General features: G+C 68.4%; 1 protein-coding gene across 28 annotated transcripts in view; it reads right to left on the bottom strand.

Annotated features, from left to right (window-relative positions):
* KCNQ2 (potassium voltage-gated channel subfamily Q member 2) overlaps window positions 1–9,207 on the bottom strand; it is a 42,151-nt gene extending 32,944 nt beyond the window's left edge. For all 28 annotated transcript variants that reach the window (XM_026015151.2, XM_026015160.2, XM_026015153.2 and 25 more), the window contains exon 1: window positions 8,788–9,207. In XM_026015151.2, the coding sequence (XP_025870936.1) occupies window positions 8,788–9,083 (296 nt within the window). In that variant the 5' untranslated portion in view covers window positions 9,084–9,207. The remainder of the gene's footprint in view (window positions 1–8,787) is intronic.
* Window positions 9,208–18,161: the final 8,954 nt, after the last annotated feature.

The raw sequence follows: 18,161 nt of genomic DNA, 5'->3' as shown, positions 1-18,161 counted from the left end.
CGCCCGCAGCCCCGCTCAGCCACGGCTCGGTGAGCACACGCACCGTCTGCAAACCCCACTGGAGGGGACAGGAGAGGGGCCATGGGCAGGAGGCGGTGTCCTCGAGGGACCCAGAGGGCAAGGAGGTGGGGGGGGCCTGGGGCAGGAGGGGCCTGGGCCTCTCTGGGGGACAGGCCGCACGTGAACCTACACGGGGCCAATGACGCCAGGGCCCACAGCCACGGCTCCCTCCCAAGCCAGAGGCCCCAAGGGCACAGGTGAGGGGAGTGGGGCCGGGCCACCCTGTCCCCCGGGGCGCCAGGAGCTCTCGGGAGCGACGGAGGCACACGCAGCTCCCCGGGGTCCCACCGCGCCGCCAACATGGACCCGATGAGGTAAGTGGCCCCCGGCTCGTCTGGGGGACACCTAAACGGGAGACGGCGCTCGACCCGCCTCTGTCGGCGTCACCCCAGCTGCCCCCCCCCCCGGGCGCACCTGATTTTGTCACCAGGGAAGATAACAACGAGCCACACCCCGTGCTCCTTTGGGGGCTTTCGGCGTCCCCCACTCCGGTAGCACCACCGGGTCGAAGCCCAATTAGGGCCCAGGCCCCGTGAGCTCGGCTCCCAGCTGACGAGACCCCAGGGGGCAGAGGGGACCTGGCTCTGGCCGCAGGCTCCCGGGAGCGCCCTGTGCAGCGGGACCGCCTGGGACCGCCTGGGACCGCCTGGGACTGCGGCCACCGCTGGGCCTGCTGCTCAGGACCACGGCCAGCGCCTCACCCGCCCGCCCCGCCCCCGCCCTGCTGGGCCCTGCACTGGCTGCTGGGCCCTGCCCTGCACTGCCCACCCCGACCCCGCTCGGCCCTCCCGGCCCTCTGGCTGGGTCAGGCCTGGCCCTCCTGCTGGAGGCTCACACACCTGCAGCCCCACAGGCCCCGCAGGCCCCGCAGGCTGGGTCCTCCCGCTTCCATCCCTGCTTCTGCCGAGCCCGGAGCCTTTCACCACCTCCCCCCAGGCCTGGGGTCCCAGGAGGAACTGGCCTTCCTCTATCTTGGCCGAGCCTGACGGGAAAGCCAACTCAGGAGTTCTGGGCCCGGGAGTTCCAAGGAGGGAAAACGCAAGCCCGACAGGACCCGCGGGAGGGACACGAGCACACTCTGCACGCAGCCAGAGGACGCTCCGCGGCCTGGTTCACCGCGGGCGGCCGGCCTGCCACCGTCACAGGTGACTGAGGGACATCCAGGGACACCGAGCCCAACGACTCCCATCAGGACTTTCTGTACATTTGCAAAATTATTCCAAGTAATCCAAAAGAATTAGAGACCTAATTTTACTCAAGCTGGGTAACCAGTAGAGCCTGATGACACGCAGCTCTGGAGCACATCCTGCAGACAAGGTCGGACTCGGGCTGGCCTGAACACTCCAGCCCCCAGCCCCCCAAGAGGCGCAGCCGTGGCCAGCCCTCCCGGCATCCCTCCCTGCAGCCAACCCCAGATGCTAAGCAGCGGGACCAAGGCTCTGGGCGGCTGGGGCTGGGGAGGAGCCAGACCCCTCTGTGGCCGGGTCACCCCCCGCCCCGTGGAGCAGGAGTCTCTGCGCCGTATGTGGGGGCTGCTGGAGAAGGTCACGCACCCTGTACCTGCCGGGCCTGAACCCTGGCTGCCCCCTGGGGGTCCTGACCTCAGCATCGGGCGGGCGGCTGACACTGTGCGAAGCACCTGAGAACAATCCTGTCCCCAACCCTGCTCATCGTCCCAGACACTCAAGGAAGGGTTGGAAGACCCCGTTTCCCAAAGCAGACCGCCCCCGAGACCCAGACCCACATGAAGCAGAGCCGGGGAGGAAGCAGGAAGCATTAGTGGCAGCCCCCCAGGGGCCCTGCGTCTCTCCCCCCAGCCACGTCCCCCACCCTCCACCCGGAAAGAGGCTGGGGGCTCAGCAGGGCGGGCAGTGCCCTGGAGGGACGAGCACTCAGACCTGCACCGTGTCTGTCAGGAGACCCCGCCAGCCCGCCCCTCCCCAGAAAGCCCCACCCTAGTCCCCGAGGGCTCCCAACCAGACCGGCCCGCGCGGCGCCGCAGCAAGTCCCCTGCAGAGGAAGCCGCGCAAACCCTCCGAGAGCGAACCACTTCCCAAGCAGCTGATTCCTCCAGAAACGCGGACCTTACAGCTGCCCCCGGGGCTCGGTCTGGCAGGGCCTCTGGAATGCGCTCCCGACCCGGGGGCAGCGCGACCTCAGGGTCTCCAACCCCGTCCTTCCGACAGTAGATGCTCCAGACCCGTCCACCTGCTGAGCATCCCTGGACCACCTCCCCTCGGACTCCGGCCACGGCTCTTTTTTTTTTTTTTTTTTTATAATCTATTTTAAGTGCTTTCCACACCCAGCATGGAGCCCAACGTGGGGCTTGAACTCACGACAGAGACCAAGACCTGAGCTGAGACCCAGAGCCAGACGCTTGACCTACTGAGCCCCCCAGGCGCCCCCCCCCCCCCAGCCACAGCTCTTTAAATTCACATAAGAAGCAGTGAAAGTCTCTCTGCCGCTGACCCCGTCCCACGCAGCCACCTCCCCCGGAGCAAAGGAAGGCCAGCAGTCACGTGGGGGGTGGATGCTGAGCACGGGCGGGTGGGATCGCGCGGGGCCAGGGCCAAACCCGGGTCATTCCCAGAACAACCCCGTTCTTCAAACACCCCCCCAGGGCGTTGTTCCAGGGCGACCTCGGGGGTGCGCGGCTCTTCCTCCTCCCTGGGACTCAACCAGGCTGCTCCGGCTTTGCTGGGGACGCGCCACAACCGGACACACTTCCTCCTCCGGCGACGGCCAGTGCGTCGCCACAAATGAGGCGCCGTCCTGAGGCTGCAGGGGCGGCGGGCACACGGCCGTGGGACGCTCCGGGGACAGCGCAGCGGGGGTGGCTCGGCCCGAGGCCGCAGGGCCAGCCGGGGACAGGGGCTGCCCAGGACGCCCATCGGCACAAGCCGCCGCGATGGTGTTTCTCAGGCCAGCAACGGTCCTGCCTCGGCGTCGGGAGGCTCGGAGCGCCGGGAATGTGCGCCACGGGCCGTGAGCGAGCCGCGCCCCGACGCCGGGCAGCTGCAGAGCGAGCAGATTCCTCCAGGAACACGGCCGGGGGCCCGGAGCAGCGCGCCAGCGAGCGTCTGAAGTGTCAGCGGGCGCCTGGCGCCTGAATGTGGCCTCATTAGCGGCAGCACCACCGCCTCAGGCAGGCCCGGCCACTGGGGAGACCGCGAGTGGCCACGGCTGGGCGGAGGGCCGGGGCCGGGGGCGCCGCCCAGGACAGGCCCACCCCGTCCACCCGGCGTCCGGCCTCTGTGCGCGACGAGGCTTTTCATTCTGCTAAACCACAACCACGCCGACCTGACAACGGAGGCCGCAAGCCTCGTGAGCGTCACACACACGCGGCATCGCGTCGACGACTCGCAGAAAATAGAATCATTACCCACCACAGACGAGGAAACGTAGCCCGGAGCCGGCCGTCCCCACCACTCAGCGTCGTTCACCTGGACGTGCCCTCAGAACCACCTCCGCCAGCAAGGCCGCCGCACGGATTGCGAGCCACGAAGTACACGTGTGACGAGGAGCGGAGACTGGCCGGCATGACGGGGGATGTGGGCTATCTGCTCCCGACACAGGGACCCAGCAATGTCCATCCGGGAACGGTCCTACATCTGTCCTCGAGGGTGTTTAAGGTGAGCCACGTGCAGGGCATCCCGGCACCGTCTCCAACGACCAGAAACCGGGCACAGACCCGTGTCCCTCGTAGGCTTGTGTGTGCGAGGGCAGCAGCCTGCAGCCCAGGGCCCACCCACCACCCCGAGCCTTTCAACAGGACACGGCCTGAACCCCAGGCCTGGCCCGGCCCCACCTGCGCTGTCCAACCTCTAGCGGACGCTCAGGGGGCACAGAGCACGCGCTGAGTGGCCCCGAGTCCCCTAGAGGCTGTACCCTCGAGGGGCCTCCCCTGCCCCACCCCGAGACCCTGCTGCCAGCGTCATCCATGAAATGCCCCGAAAAGCTCACTCCTCCCACCCTACTCCTTCCACAGGACGGTCCGAAACCCAAGTCCTAGAGGCCAGCCCGTGGCTCTCACTAGCAGGGATCCACCCCCACGGGCCTGCACCCAGACGCTCACACGGCCTGTGCGTTGACCTACGAAGTAAAACAACCCTAAAGCACTGAATCCCCCACCCGACTCGGCCTGGCCTCCTGGAGCTGAGCTTCCCCAAGGACACGCTGGGGCGCAGGTTTGTCAGCACCGGAGCTGCGGGTGGGCATGCGGGGCCCGCGGGTGGCCACCCGTCAGCCCGGCCATGCCTCCTTCGGAGTGTCCCGACCCGTGCAGACCTCCAGGGAAACCGAGGTTCTCCGCTCCGATCCGTGAGGCTGACGAGCACCGGGCAGCCCCCCTTCCCTATGGCCTTGCGACACGGGGACGTGTGGGACCTGACCCCCCGGGGAAACGGGGGACACGGTGAGTAGACGGGGGCGTGATCTCACTCTGAGCCACCTGGGGAGGTCCCCAGGCTGGTCAGCCCCGGTCGCCCTGGAAACCACAACGGGTTCCACGGGTTCCACGTTTGGGGAAATTTCTATAAGATTCTCCAACTCTTCGGGGACGCTCCCTCCCCAAGGATGCAGAGAGGTCTGTGGCTTGAAAGCAGGGGAGGACACAGCCACTCAGACCCAGCCTCCTTCTGGAAACAGAATGTTCGTCAGCAAAGAGGGGCCCAGCCGCCTCCGGAGCCACGTCGACCCTCAAACGCTGTCGGACGCAGGAACAGAACGGCCGGCACTCGGGCCCGAGGCCCCCTCCCACCCAGGGGCTCCCGGCGGCCCTGCACCCCGCCTGCTGCCGTGTGGCAGGAGACCACGCCGGGCCCAGCGGCCCCCAGCACGGACCCCAAAGCAGATGCCGCCTGCGGACAGAGGGGGCTGCTGGCCCAGCCTCACACGCCCGGGCCCACGCTGTCACCGGCACGTGCCACCCGGCCTATTTTAAACAGTTCCACCCTGGCCACTCCAAGTGGCTTCCAGATGTGGGGAAGGTCAGCGATCTGCACCCGAAAACCCTCATCTCCAAGGCAGAGACGCTTTTCAGCTTAAGTGGGACAACTCTGGAGCACATCAGCCTTGCTTGGCCTCAGTTTCCCCACCGTGAGAACTGAGGCTCCCGGAGGTACACCTGAGGCCTGCACAGTAGGTACCTCACGCGTGCAGCTCCCCCTTCCACTCCCACCTTCAGCCACAGAAAAACCACGTGGAAAGTTCCCCCTCGAAGCACTACCTGCCGGGCTCCCAGTGAGCGTGGGGGTCACACCGCACCCAGGCCCCCAAGGGATCCCCTGTGGACCGGCCTGGAGCAGGTGAGCGGCCCCGCAGGCCCCACCTGCCCAGACGCACGCCCCTGACCCGCAGTCCAGGCTTTTCTGCGGCTCGCATCCCCCTGGGGAAACTCCAGGCCCCGCACCCAGGAGGTCCCCGCACACAGAGGCGCCCTGGCTCTCAGGCGCTCGCCCGCCAAGCCCGGGGCAGGAGGGGCCGGCGGAGGAGCGGAGGAGCGTCTGTGGGGTGCCCGCAGCTGCGTCGGCCCCCGCCCCCCACTGCCCAGTCTGTGCGGGAGTCCGTCCTCCCAGGCCCTGCTCTCCTGCTCTCCTGCTCTCCGTCCCTCTGCGTCCCTCTGCGTCCGGCCACAGGCAGAGGAAGGGACGGCCCAGCGGCCTCCGAGCTGGGAGGGCCGGACCCAGGCTGGCTCTGGCCGGGCAGGCCCACAGCTCGGGCGGCCGCGGGCTCCCTCCTGACTCAGGGCAGCTCCTGGCTCCGGAAGCACGTCTGGCAAAGCTCCCGCCGGGAGGGCTGGTGGCCGTGGCCCCGCTCCCAGGGGCCTGTCTTCAAAGAGAGCCCCCTCCACAAGGTAGATGGGGAAGCGGCCCCCCCCCCAAGCCCAGGGGCCAGAGGGCAGCCACCTCCCTCCCACCCCAAGAGCCACTGCCCCCGGGGTCCACCGGGACTCCCAGATGGGCTGGCACACGGCCACCTTCCAGAAGCCAGGCTCTGGTGGCAAAGGTGGCCCAGGAGGGCCCAGCACTGCCCCGGCCCCGGGACTCTTTCCAGCCAGGAGCGCCGGTCAACGAGGCCTGGCCGCCCCCTCCTCCGGCCTCCGCAGGCCCCAGCGTCAGGCCGGGAAGACGGGCTTGAACTTCCTTTAATTAATGAATCGACAAACCAAAGGACATGCACATGGGCCAGTCCACGCTGGGCAAGGGGACCCTGGGGCTGCCACACCCGCAGCACCTCGGGCCTCAGGCAGGCGACCAGCACCCAACAGGAGAGATGTCTGATGCGGGTGGGGCTGCGTGGGGGGGGGGGTCAGCACAGGGCTGCAGGCCTGGGGGCCTGGGAAGGGTGACAAGCAGGCGGGACATGTGTCACCCTCCGGGGCCAGCCCACAGGGCCTCCTGGGAGTCCACCGCCCCCCGCAGCCCCTCTGCACGGGCCCTGGGGGCAAGGAGCCGTGGTGCCCACCATCCCGACGGACGCGGAGGCCGCAGATGCTGTGACAACACTGGGCTGCCTCACCCGACAGCTGCTGCTCCCCCCGCCTCCCCCCCTCCCCAGAAAAAGCCCCCTGCCAGCGGGGCTGCCCTCCCCGAGCCAGGGAGCTGGGGGCACGGGGGCTCGGGCAGCCCGTGCCCTCGGTGGGGAGGCCACGAAGGGCTGTGCAGGCCCAAGGGCAGACTGCCGGGGCCGTGGGGGCTGTGGGGGCCCTAGGGCCGTGGGGGCCGTGGCCACAGGCGTGTCCTGGCTCATGCGTGCACACACACACACACACACACACACACACACACACGAGAGCAGCAACCTGACCCGGCCTCCCCTCCTGCTCTGCGTCCCTTTGTGGGCGCTGCAGCCTTGAGGAGGCAGGAGGCAGGCAGCCGGGTACCTGGGGCCCAGGCAGGGAGAAGCCCCCGAGGCCTGGAGACCCCCCCCCCAGCGTGTCCTGCCAGCCAGGGCCGTGTGGGCCAAAGCACAGCAACTGCCCCCCCACCCCAGCAGCCACAGGCCAGAGCAGGGCACCTGCTGGGCGGTGGGGTGGGCTCTGAGCACTTGTGGTGGTCGGGGCAGGACCTGGACACGGAGCTGGTCCCACTGGGCGGGGAGGGACGTGCTGATGGGAGGGCCCCGGTGAGGAGACATCTTCCAAGGATGAACAGCACACCCGAGCGCACCTACACGGGAGGGCCAGAGTCGCCTCCCTGGGGTGGGGGGTGACACTCACGGTGCCAAGAAAGCCCCTGCCCCCCCAGGACTCCCCGGGTGGCTCAGCGCTGGGGCTGGGGACAGTGCCCAAGGCACCTGCCAGGGCTGTGGTCTCCCCAGGGACACCCTCCTGTCCCCTGGGATTTCCTCCTGGGGTCTCCTCCCCCACGGAGGTCCGTCCAGAGCACACACTCAGGTACATGGGCACACTCATGGGGCCCACACCCCTCATCCCAGGGGGCACATGGTCGGAGACGGTTTCCCGGAATCCGATCCTCGCTCCCATCCCAAAATGCCTCTTTCACACAAAATGGCCGAGTCCCGGTCCCAGTCGAGCTGGGAGGGGAGGGGGTGCCTGCCGGCTCAGAGACCCTGCTCCCAGCGGCACAGGCCACCCACCAGCAGCCCCTGGAGGAGCGGGGCACACGCGAGCACACACGCTGGCCTGAGGTCACTGGACCTGCCCTGGGAGCCAGGCGTTCCCTGGATGGGGCCTGGGGGGACTGACAGCCCCTTCTGGGGTGCAGGGTGTGGGCTGTGGGCTCAGGGCTCGGCTCCCCTCCTCTGGGGTGTCCAGTGACCAAGGAGGGGTCCCGGAGCCCAGAGCGTGCCGCGAGCCTCGGGCATACACCTGCTCCTGCAGCTCGGCCCAGCAGAGAGGTCGGGGTGACGGGGGACGCAGGCTGTGCCAAGGGGGGGCCCAGGGCTGGGGACGCAGGTGGTATTAGGACACCCCCGCCCCAGGGCAGCGGGCGGCAGCTCAGGAGGAGGGCCGAGGAGGGCCGAGGAGGGCCGAGGAGGGCCGGAGCCGGCGGCCTGGGGGTTGCGGGAGGCCGGGCCCAGCGCTTCCCCGCCAGCCCGGCCCGGCCCCTTCCCTGGGGGAGCCCAGCGCAGAGGGGCCCGGGGAGCCCAGATCCAGCGGCAGGACTGGCAGCGCCACCCTCCCTCCCTCGGCCCTTTGTTCCGCGCAGCGGCCGTGGGGAGGGGCCTGGGCCGAGGGGGGAGGCTGGGGCGCCGCGCAGCTCCCATCCCGCGGGGGAGGGGCCGACGCCACCGGGCAGAGGAGGGCAGGCCGCGGCGGGGGGCGGCGGGGGGCGGCGGGGGGCGGCGGGGGGCGGCGGGGGGCGGCGGGGGGCGGCGGGGAGGCGGCGCCCCCACCCCGGCCGGGCGCCCGGACCGGACCCGACTCCCTCGGGGCGCGCCATCCCCGGCCTGGGCTGGAGCGGGGAGCGCGGCGGCGGGGCTCAGGCCGGGGCGCCCCCGCGGCCCCCGCACCCGCACCCGCACCCCGCGCAGCCCGCACCCGCACCTCGCACCCGCACCCGCACCCGCACCCGCACACGCACACGCACCCTGCACCCCGCACACGCACACGCACCCGCACCCGCACACGCACCCTGCACCCCGCACCCCACCTCCGCACCCCGCACCCCGCACCCCACCCCGCACCCCGCACCCCGCACCCCACCCCGCACCCCACCCCACCCCACCCCGCACCCTCCACCCCCGCCGCGCCCCGGCCCTCACACGTAGGCGTGGTAGATGAAGGCCCAGCCGCGCGGCCGCTCCAGCACGTTGTACAGGAAATTCTGCAGCTTGCGGTAGAAGGCGTTGCGCTTCGGGGGCTTCCCCGCGCCCGCGCCCCCCGCCCGCGGCTTGCTCAGGATGCTGCCGCGCTTCGGGGCCTCGGAGCCGGCGATGAGCAGCGCGCCGTCGCGGGTGGAGTCGGGCGCGCCGGGGTCCAAGCCCACGAAGCCCACCTTGAGCTTCTTCTCCCCGCTCGGGCCGGGGTACACGCCGCCGTTGCGCGACTTCTGCACCATCGTGCCGGCGGCGCCGCGGGGCGCGGGCTCAGCGCAGGAGGCGCGCGGGGGGCGGCGCGGGCCCGAGCCCAGGCCCCCGGCCCGGGAGCCGCATGGCCCAGCGGCGGCGGCGGCGGCTCCGCGCTCCTGCCGGCCCGGGCCGCGCGCGGGGACGCTGCGGCCACCTGGCTCCGCCCGCCGCCTGGGCCCGCCCCCGTTAACCCCTGCGACGCCGCGCGGGCCGGAGCGGAGGGGAGGGGAGGGGAGGGGAGGGAGGGGAGGGAGGAGGGAGGAGGGAGGGGAGGGGCGGGGAGGAGAAGAGGGGAGGGAGGGGAGGAGAGGCGAGGGGAGGAGAGAGGAAGAAGAGGAGAGGAGAGAGGGGGGAGAGGAGGGGAGGGGAGGGGAGGAGGGGAGGGAGGGGAGGGAACAAGAGGGAGAGGAGGGGAGGGGAGGGGATGGAGGAGGAAGGGGGAGGGGAAGGAGGGGAGGGGAGGGGAGAGGAAGAAGAGGAGGGGAGGGAGGGGGGAGGGGAGGGAGGGAGGGGAGAGAGGGGAGGGAGGGGGAGGGAGGGGAGGGAGTGAGAGGAGGGGAGGGGAGGAGAGGAGAGAAGGGGAGGGGAGGAGAGGAGGGGAGGGGAGAGGAAGAAGAGGAGGGGAGGGAGGGGGGAGGGGAGGGAGGGAGGGGAGAGAGGGGAGGGAGGGGAAGGAGGGAGGGGAGAGAGGGGAGGGGAGGAGAGAGGAGGAAGGGGGAGGGGGAGGGGAGGGCAGGTGGGGAGGGAGGACAGGAGGGGGGAGGGGAGGGAGGGGGAGGGAGGGGAGGCGAGAAGAGGGAAGGGAGAGGAGGGGAGGAGGGGAGGGGAGGGAGGGTGGTGGGGGGAGGGGGAGGGGAGGGAGGGGAGAAGAGGGGAGGGAGGAAGTGCAGAAGGAGGGGAAGAGAGGAGGGGAGGGGAAGAGAGGAGGGGAGGGGAAGAGAGGAGGGGAGGGGAGGGGAGGGGAGGAGGGGGAGGGGTGGGAAGGCAGGAGAGGGGAGGGGAGGAGAGAGGAGGAAGAGGGGGGAGGGGAGGGAGGGGGAAGGAGGGGGGAGTGCAGAGGGAGGGGAGGGGAGGAGGGGAGGGGAGGGAGAGGAGGGGAGGGAGAGGAGGATAGGGAGGGAAGGGGACAAGTGGACAAGATGGAGAGGAGGGAAAGGGACAGGGGAGGGAGGGGAGGAGAGGGGAGGGGAGAAGAGGAGAGGGAGGGAAAGGGAGGGAAGGAGGGGTGGGGCAGCGGGTGGGAGGGCAGCTCAGTGGCTGCAGGCACTGGCCACCCCGCTCCCCACCCACTCGGGTGCCCCGGCCACCCCAGGTCAGACAGGCACACCGCCCCAGCAGCCCCGGCCCTCCCTTGGACCCTGGAGCCCTGCCAGTGCCTGGACCTCGGCAGCTGGACCCCTGGGGGACACCTGGGAGCAGGACGGAGGGCGGCTGGGCCCTTGCTAGACCCTCCTTGAGGGCCCAGCCCACCGGGACCCAGCGCTCTTGGCCTCCGGGCGGGCCCAGACCCAGGCCCCCGAGTGCAGACGAGGCATCTGGGGAGACTTCCTAAGAGGTGGCCAGAGCTGGGCCTTGGAGAGGGAGGCCTGGAAAGGGAGGGTTTGCAGAGGCCCCTGCGGCAGGAGAGGGGCACAGGTGGCCAGAGAGGTGAGACCTGGGAGGCTGACCCCAAGGGGCCGGGACTTCCTTCTGCAGACCCCAGAAAGGACCTGTGGCAGGGGATTGGAGGTGGGCTGCAGGACAAGAGAGGCCTGAGGCCAGTGGGGACACCGGTGCCGTCGTCCAGGACAAAGGAGGGCAGGCTCTGGACACAGGTGGCAGGGTGTCCTCTTGAGGGGCAGTGGACAGAGGTTGCCTCCCCCAGCCCGGGAGCCGTGGTTGGGGGCGGGGGGTCATTCGGGCACCTGCTTCTAGGAAGCCAAACCCCTTCCTCAACCCCTGAGAGGCCCCTGTGCATGCCACCGACCCTCCTCGCCCACGCGCAGAAGCCTCCCTCTGCACACCTGGGATGATGGCAGCTGCAGGTGCCGCCCTGACTACATGCGGCACCTTCCCGCATCTGCCCAGTACTGCGGGGCCCACTGAGGCAGGCCCTGGCCAGCAGCTGGCACCACCCTCAGCAGTAACGTGGCTCGTAAAACATTACCGTGCGTGGCACCGGGTCAGCCGTGCCGCTTGCCCTTTCAGTTCCAAAGCTAGAGGCCGGTGGCCTTTTTTCCACATTCAGCAGGAAACAGAATGGTGGATGCAGGCACAGTGATCGTTTGTAAGTCACCTAGAATGTTGGGGATGCCGTGCCCCACGTGCCCCCGTGCACACAGGTGCGTCCCAGGGCCACGCTCTTGACCCCACCTCCCTGCTTCTGTGCCCGGTCGTGAGCTGTGACCACCAGCATTCAGCCAGGGTGCCCCCAAGGGCTGCAGCTCCCCTGAGCGTGCGCACCCTGCTGAGCCCCGGCTGAGGAGGGGGAAGCCCATCGGCTCAGGTCAATGGGCGGGAATGACCACCCACGTTGCAAAAAGAGAGAAGCTGCCCATGCTGGCTGCTCCCCGGCCTCTGAGCAGCCCTCGCGCCCCCTCATCTGTCAGGAGGGAGCCCCAGACTCTGCGGTGCCACCTAAGCTGGGCCTGGCTCCTCCCGAGGGAGCCTCTTCTCGGGGCTCCACGTGGTTGTGCAGTGGGCTCGTGGGGAGGCTGGGTTCACAGAGGAAGGAGGACCGATTCCCAGGTCTCACGTTTGCAAACATACGAGCACAGAGATGGGAGCCGAGCCCAAGCTCCCCGGCGTCCCGGGACGTTAGGGGAGACCTGTTGCCCTCGCGGTGTCCTGGAGGGGGCCCCTCCAGCAGGTGGGCCGGAGGGGAGCCTGGTGGGGATGCAGGCACCCCCATGCGTCCCCGAGCCCCTGCTCCCTTGTCTGGAGCACTTGCCCCGGCAGCTGTGTCACGTCTCCCAGAGGCTGCGGCAGACGAATCCCCTACCGAGGCTCGGAAATCTCTGTTGCCTCTGTTTAGGGCGTCCTCTCAGCAGCTGCCCCTTTGAACACGTACGTTTTCCATTTTGTGCCACGGACACCTCGTCAGGATGTCAGCGACCTGGTCAACAGTGCCCTCCACCCCTGCAAGCCAAGGAGGCCGCAGTTCGTTGCAAATGCTCGGTTGGGGTGAATTCCATGCAAGAGACAGGAATTTCATTTATTTAAAAATAGATGGGAAAGCTTTCAGGCTCAAGCCATCTTTGCCAAGACTGCACTGATGGGATCCGGAAGAGAAGAGTGGAAAAATCCAGATGCACACAACACCCAGCTCCAGCCTGGAGAGAACCTGCGCGTGGCCGCGGCTGGGTGCTGTCCCTTCAGCACCCGGGCCTCGCGCGCCCGCGGCCCCAGAAGCTGCAGGCCCCGCCCGGCCGACTCTGCCGCCTCCCCGGGCCCTCCGCGCCCGCCCACGTGCTGGCAGCGACCATCGAGCTGAGAAACCAGCCGGGCGCTGCTGCCCATTCACGAAGGCCAACTCAGAGCCTTCAGCCCCCCTCCTGCCCCCAAAGTGCTCCTGCATGATGCCTCCCCATCAGGAGCCCAGCACACGGGGCCGGAGCCCACTTCCCGGCCTGGCTCCCCCGCCGCTGTCGTGTCCCCCAGAGCCTGGTGCGAGGTCCACAGCGTGTGGTCCGAAGTGTCCGAAGTGTCACAGCTGCCGGGGGGGGGGGGGCAAATTGAGTCCCTTTTTGGGGAAACCACATGGTGACGCTTCCCACAGCGAGTGGGCCGGGCACCTCCGGGAATGCAGCCCTGCGGGGCACGACGCTCAGGAGGAGCTGAGCGGCTGCCGGTCCTGGGGGAGGGGGTCACCGTGAAGTTGGCGGGAGGTTCCCGGTCGGGCGGGCGGGGGCATTCCCGACACCCTGCTGGGGGAGTGGGAGCCCGAGCCCCTGGTGCGGCCCCAGCCTGATGCTCTGTTGACATCCTGTGGTCACACAGATGTGTACATCCGGGGCTCCAGCCACAGGCGAGCTCCTGGGCCAGTGACCAGGGGGACCCCGGGGACAGATGCTGAAAAGCAAAGTTTCCCGCTTTACCACCACCCACCTCCTCCCTGTAGCAAGGGAGCCAGCTCCTTCCCCAAGCGCGGAGCCCTCAGGAAAACAGATGATCCTGGCAGAGGCCCAGAGGCGGCGGCACCGCACCAGGCCGGGAACAAGACTTAATTTGGGGAAATGAGAAGAGACAGGCTCTCGATCCCCTAACCTGGGTCAGGGCTGTTCTTGTTAATTTTGTCATTTGGACAACAGGAAGCGCCTACCCAGACAGAGAGCCCCAGCCTCCCCTCCAGAGAATTTTCCATTATTAGGAGGAGGAAGCCTGAATTTATCCAGTTCATGGGGGAGCAGGGCAGTAAGGACAAGATTTAATATGAAAGCATTGATTTTTTAAAAAACATCATATACCAACGTCAATAAAAATTTAATTTATAGGTTTTTTTTTTTTTTTTCAGGGATCAGAGCTCTCAACAAGCTTCCCCGGCCCCTGGCAAACCAGCTAATCACATGAGGGAGCCGATTCAGATTTATCAGCCACAGATACTGCTTGGCACCGGGAATCCAGGTTGCCCATGACGGTGGAGACGGCCGGGCAGCGAAGGTGCTCCTGGACGCATCCCGCCGCGGCGGAAACCACCACCCACGGTCGGGGCCTTCCCTCAAGGGAGCCCCCTGCTCGGCCGCCGCCCTGCGTCCACAAACAGGCTGGTGTTTGCGAGGTCGTGCCCGTTGTCGTCTGGGCTCCACGTAGACCGTAGACGGCACCTTGACCGCCCTTCCCGCACCTCCGGGCAAATGAACAACCTACGACAACCGTCCAGGTGTGTAGCGGCTAAAATACCAGGCCCACGCTCCACGGTGACGGCAGCGTGACCAGGCCCCTCGAGCGTCTCTACCTGGCGGGCTCCCGTGGCTCCCACGGCACGTCGACAAGGTCCCATGGGTTCCTCAGCCCCGGAATCCAGCCCTGCCCTGCAGCTCTCAGACCACCCCCTGCGCCCCCCGCCCCCCACTGCTCCCCTCCCATCCCCCCCACCCCGTCCCAGGCACACAGCACTGACCCTCAGGCCCGTGCAGGATCCTCTGTATGGGATCCCCGTGTCCTGGGCCAGGAATTCTGCTCCCCCATCTCCTCGGGGGTGGGCCCTGCCTACAGGTCTCCCCAAAGTCCACACTGCCCTCCTCAGTCCCAGCTCCTCATCATAATCTGAAGTTGTTACTGACTTGCTTGCATTTGCTTGCCTCCTGTTCATCTTCCCACCGGACACAGGCGGTGCACACACTCCCAGCCCCACGCACACACACACACCCTGGTGCACGCACAGCCCGGCCCGGCCCACAGGGCTGCTCTTCAGCATTCCTTGAATGCCAGCCACTTTGTTCTAGGACTAGACGTCGCTTCAGCCTCCAGGCAGGACGTGCCCTCGCTGACCGCCTGGGCTCGCGTGGCTCGGGGGCTGCAGGGTAGTTCACGGGGGGACGCGGGCAGCTGGAGCTCAGCGCCATGGAGACCGGCTCCCTGCCAGCAGAGCGGTCAGCTGCCTGCCCACTCACAGGCTGTCAGCGTCTGGGCCCTGGCTGCCCGCCCACGGCCGGCCCAGGCCCATCTGAGTCCTTGCTTGCTCGGCCAGATGTCCAGTAGGCTTTGGACGGAGTTGTCCGACCTGGGGCAGGGCCCAGCGGCTGTCAGAGTCCCCCACGCACCCCCTCACCCAGGGCAAGGTCACCACCTGCTAAGCTGGGGGCCGGGATAGAAAGGCTGGACTCTCTGGCCAGCAGGCCCGGGGCCCGCCGGCCCGCCCAGAGCTGGGGTCCTCGGCCAGCACCAAGGGCTGTGCTGGGATGGCCCCGCTGAACCACCCCGCCAGCATCCCTGAGGGCAGGCCCTGTAGTGCCGAGGAAAGCCCTCCCACTCCCACGGCACAGAAGTACCGATGCCCGCACGTCAGTGGTGGTGGTTACACCAGGACTTAGGTTGACAAGGTCTTCTCCTAAAATGCAAATGTTCCTGGTAAGTCAGCCCTCCGCACCTTCGTGTGAAACGGCGCAAATACAGGGACTTTTCTCCCTAAAGCTCCTAACAATACCCAAGCCAAGGGGTGAGCGTTCCCATGGGAAAGGAAGCAGGAACCTCGGATCGTGGGAATGAGGGCAACCGTGCCCCTGCCGGCGCCTTGGGCCCACCAGCATCGGGGGAAGGGCCCGGTCAGGGCATCAGCAGCACGTGATCAGAGCTGACCCGTGGCCCTGCCCCTTCCACGCTCAGGCTCTGGCTTGCTGACAACCTCTTCCACCCCGTTCTAGAACAACGGAGTCTTGGCTGTGTTTCACGGTTCACGGGCTTCGTTTACACGCGCGGCTCTGGGCAGGCTCCGTCCCCCTGCCGAGCCTGGAAGTGGGGGAACAATAGCGCAGACACCCCAGGGCCGTTAGGACAGCGCGGGTGGGGGGGGGCCTGCGAGCCCTGGAGCCCCTGAGCCGACGCCCAGCAGGAAGCGCCTTATGCAGCAGCACAGCAACATCCTGACTCCGTGATTCCGTGACTCCGTGACTGCGGGGCTGGCTCTGACCACCGCTCTGCGTCCTCAACCACGACAAGGAGCCTGCGCGGGACACGGCTAAGGCTTGGGGCAGGAGCACACGGCAGCCAGCGCCCCAGGAGCACCCCAGCCCTGCAGGGGAGCCCGCCCGGCCCTGCCCACTCACAGACCTGGAGGTGAAAGCGGAACCGCTTCCACTGCCCCCCCCCGCCCCTTCACCCCCGCCCTCCGACCCCCCCCACCCCCACCCCCGTGTCCTCCGGCTCCCCGCTGGTTCAGGCGCTCCCCCTTTCCCCGCTCGCTGCACCCACCGCATGGCCTCAACGGCAGCTGGCGGTCACCAGACCCCGGCAGGCCGGTTGGGCGCTTGGGGCTGGCCCTCCCGGGAGCCTGCAGGCTCCGAGCTCCCTTCCTGCCCAGGGCGCCCACCTCCACTTCACCCGGGACCCTCGGGGAGACAGCCCAGAGAGGACGGCCCCACTGACCTCTCCAGGCCCACCCACTCTGCCCACCCCTGCCTCGGGCCCCCTCAGCCCCCAGTCCAGGCCCAGCGTGCCGTGATGAGGCCGACTGGGCCTCCATGGGCAGTCACCGAGCGGGACTCCCAGCCCCTGAGTCGCGTCTCCGTTCCTCTTGACTCGCGGTCGGCCCCGACCCTGACCCTCCTGCACGGCCTCCCCCGATGACCCCACAGTGACACACCAGGAGCCGCAGGCCAAGCCAGCAAAGGAACCAGCACCCGCATCTCTTACTGACACCATTCTCTGCCCCCCACGGACTCACCCGGCAGGGTCGGGAGCGACCCGGAGACCGTACCCCTGACCCTCTGGCTGCCCCGGGACCGAGAAAGTGCCCAGCGCAGCCTGGACCCAGCCCGTGACAGGTGCCGCTCAGGGGCCGGGCTCTGGCGCTAGACAGCCGGCGGCAGGGCGGGTGACTGTGTCCACGCACTCACACTCCTGCACAGATATGCGTGCGCATGTGCTCTCTCCTGAGCCGGGGGCCCTCCTCGGGTCCACTGGGCGGGTGCACACGCGCACACACCTACAGGCCCTCGTATACACACGGGCACCGGCTCCCACGCCCCGGGAACCACCCAGATACACTCACGCAGGCACGTGGGTCTATACTGGGTGCACACCAGGGGCACACGCTTCGTGGCACGTCACTCGTGGTCCCACTGAGCCCCCACGGCTACTCACAACAACCGACGCTCCCTTGTGGGAAACCCCAAAATCCCGTTGCGGAGGCTCCGAAGCCACCGGCCAGACACAGAACCGTCACTTCCAGGGCCACCCTGGGCCCCGGGGGAGGGTGACAAGATGTCTTCCACTCTGCGGGGAGGGCGCCGGGAGCCCTGGGCAGGCAAGGGCAGGAGACGGAGCAGATCTGGCCCGTGCAACAGGACCCCACAGGCTCGAGGGCTCATGAATTTTTCAGAGGCACCGGAAGCGAAGACTGAGCTGCCGTCAGGTCCTGGTGGGTCCTGCCCTAAGTTATTCACAGCCCAGCAGAGTGGTAGCTCCCGGCCGGAGGCCCTTCGGGTGCCAGCTCCCCGAGCCTGGCCTGAGCTGGCCCTGTGGCCGCCAGGCAGGGCACCTCTCTGGGCCCCCACGTTCTCCTCCACGGCCCAGGTGCGTGAAGCCTTTGGGAGCACCCACCTGTGTCCCCAGCATGGGCCTGCAGCCCTGAGGTTGGGCCTCCGCACCCAGGGGCACCGTCGAGCTGTGCCACCGTCACCCACCACAGCCCTGTCCGGATCCCACAGGGCTCCCCAAGGTGACACACTGCCCCCCAAGCCCAGTGGACCCTGCCTCCTACCCTGCACGGCAGCCCCTGCCTGAGTGGGAAAGGGCCACCCCCCACTGGACCAAGGGCCACCCCCCAGGTCCCCCCGTGCCCCAAGCTTGCACCTCCGTCTTACCCCTGCGGCCCCTCAGAGCTGGGCAGCGGCAGAGGTAGGAGGGGGTCAGCGGGCCGCACTGTGGGCGCTGTTTGGTGCGGCTCCTTTCACCACCTGCCTGTCCTTGACGCCTTGCCCCCTGCACTGCTGCTGAGGTCTACGGCTCTGAGAGTTCAGTCCAGGAACCTCGGGTCCTAAGAACCTTCTAGAAGGCCCTGGAGGTCAAAGCTGTTTCCACAGTAATACCAAGGTCACATGAGGGGCTGTGCTGGTTCCCCGCAGCCCCCCTGGGGTAGGTGTCCCCCCCTCCCGTCCACCCTGTGGGTGTGGGCAGCTCCGTGAACAGCCCGGGTTCACCCCCCCACCCGGCCCAGTGCTGGATGCAGGGGGAACAGCCTGGGGAGGAGTGCTGCCCCCACGGGGGCCCAGAGCTGCTGCACGCCCACCAGGCTGAGGCCCCGGGTCCCCTGGCCTTCCCATGGGCCCCACTCTGAGGTTGGCATGGGGGGGCCGTGAGGCCCAGAATCCTGCTGGGCTTCAGATCCGAGTGCCTGGACATTCCTGGGCATGTCCTCCTCACCTTCACCC

This window comes from Vulpes vulpes, chromosome 14 (assembly GCF_048418805.1).
Source record: "Vulpes vulpes isolate BD-2025 chromosome 14, VulVul3, whole genome shotgun sequence".
In the NCBI taxonomy this organism is placed as follows: Eukaryota; Metazoa; Chordata; class Mammalia; order Carnivora; family Canidae; genus Vulpes; species Vulpes vulpes.
The sequence above is the reverse complement of the archived record's forward strand: the minus strand, read 5'-3'. Positions and strand labels throughout refer to the sequence as shown.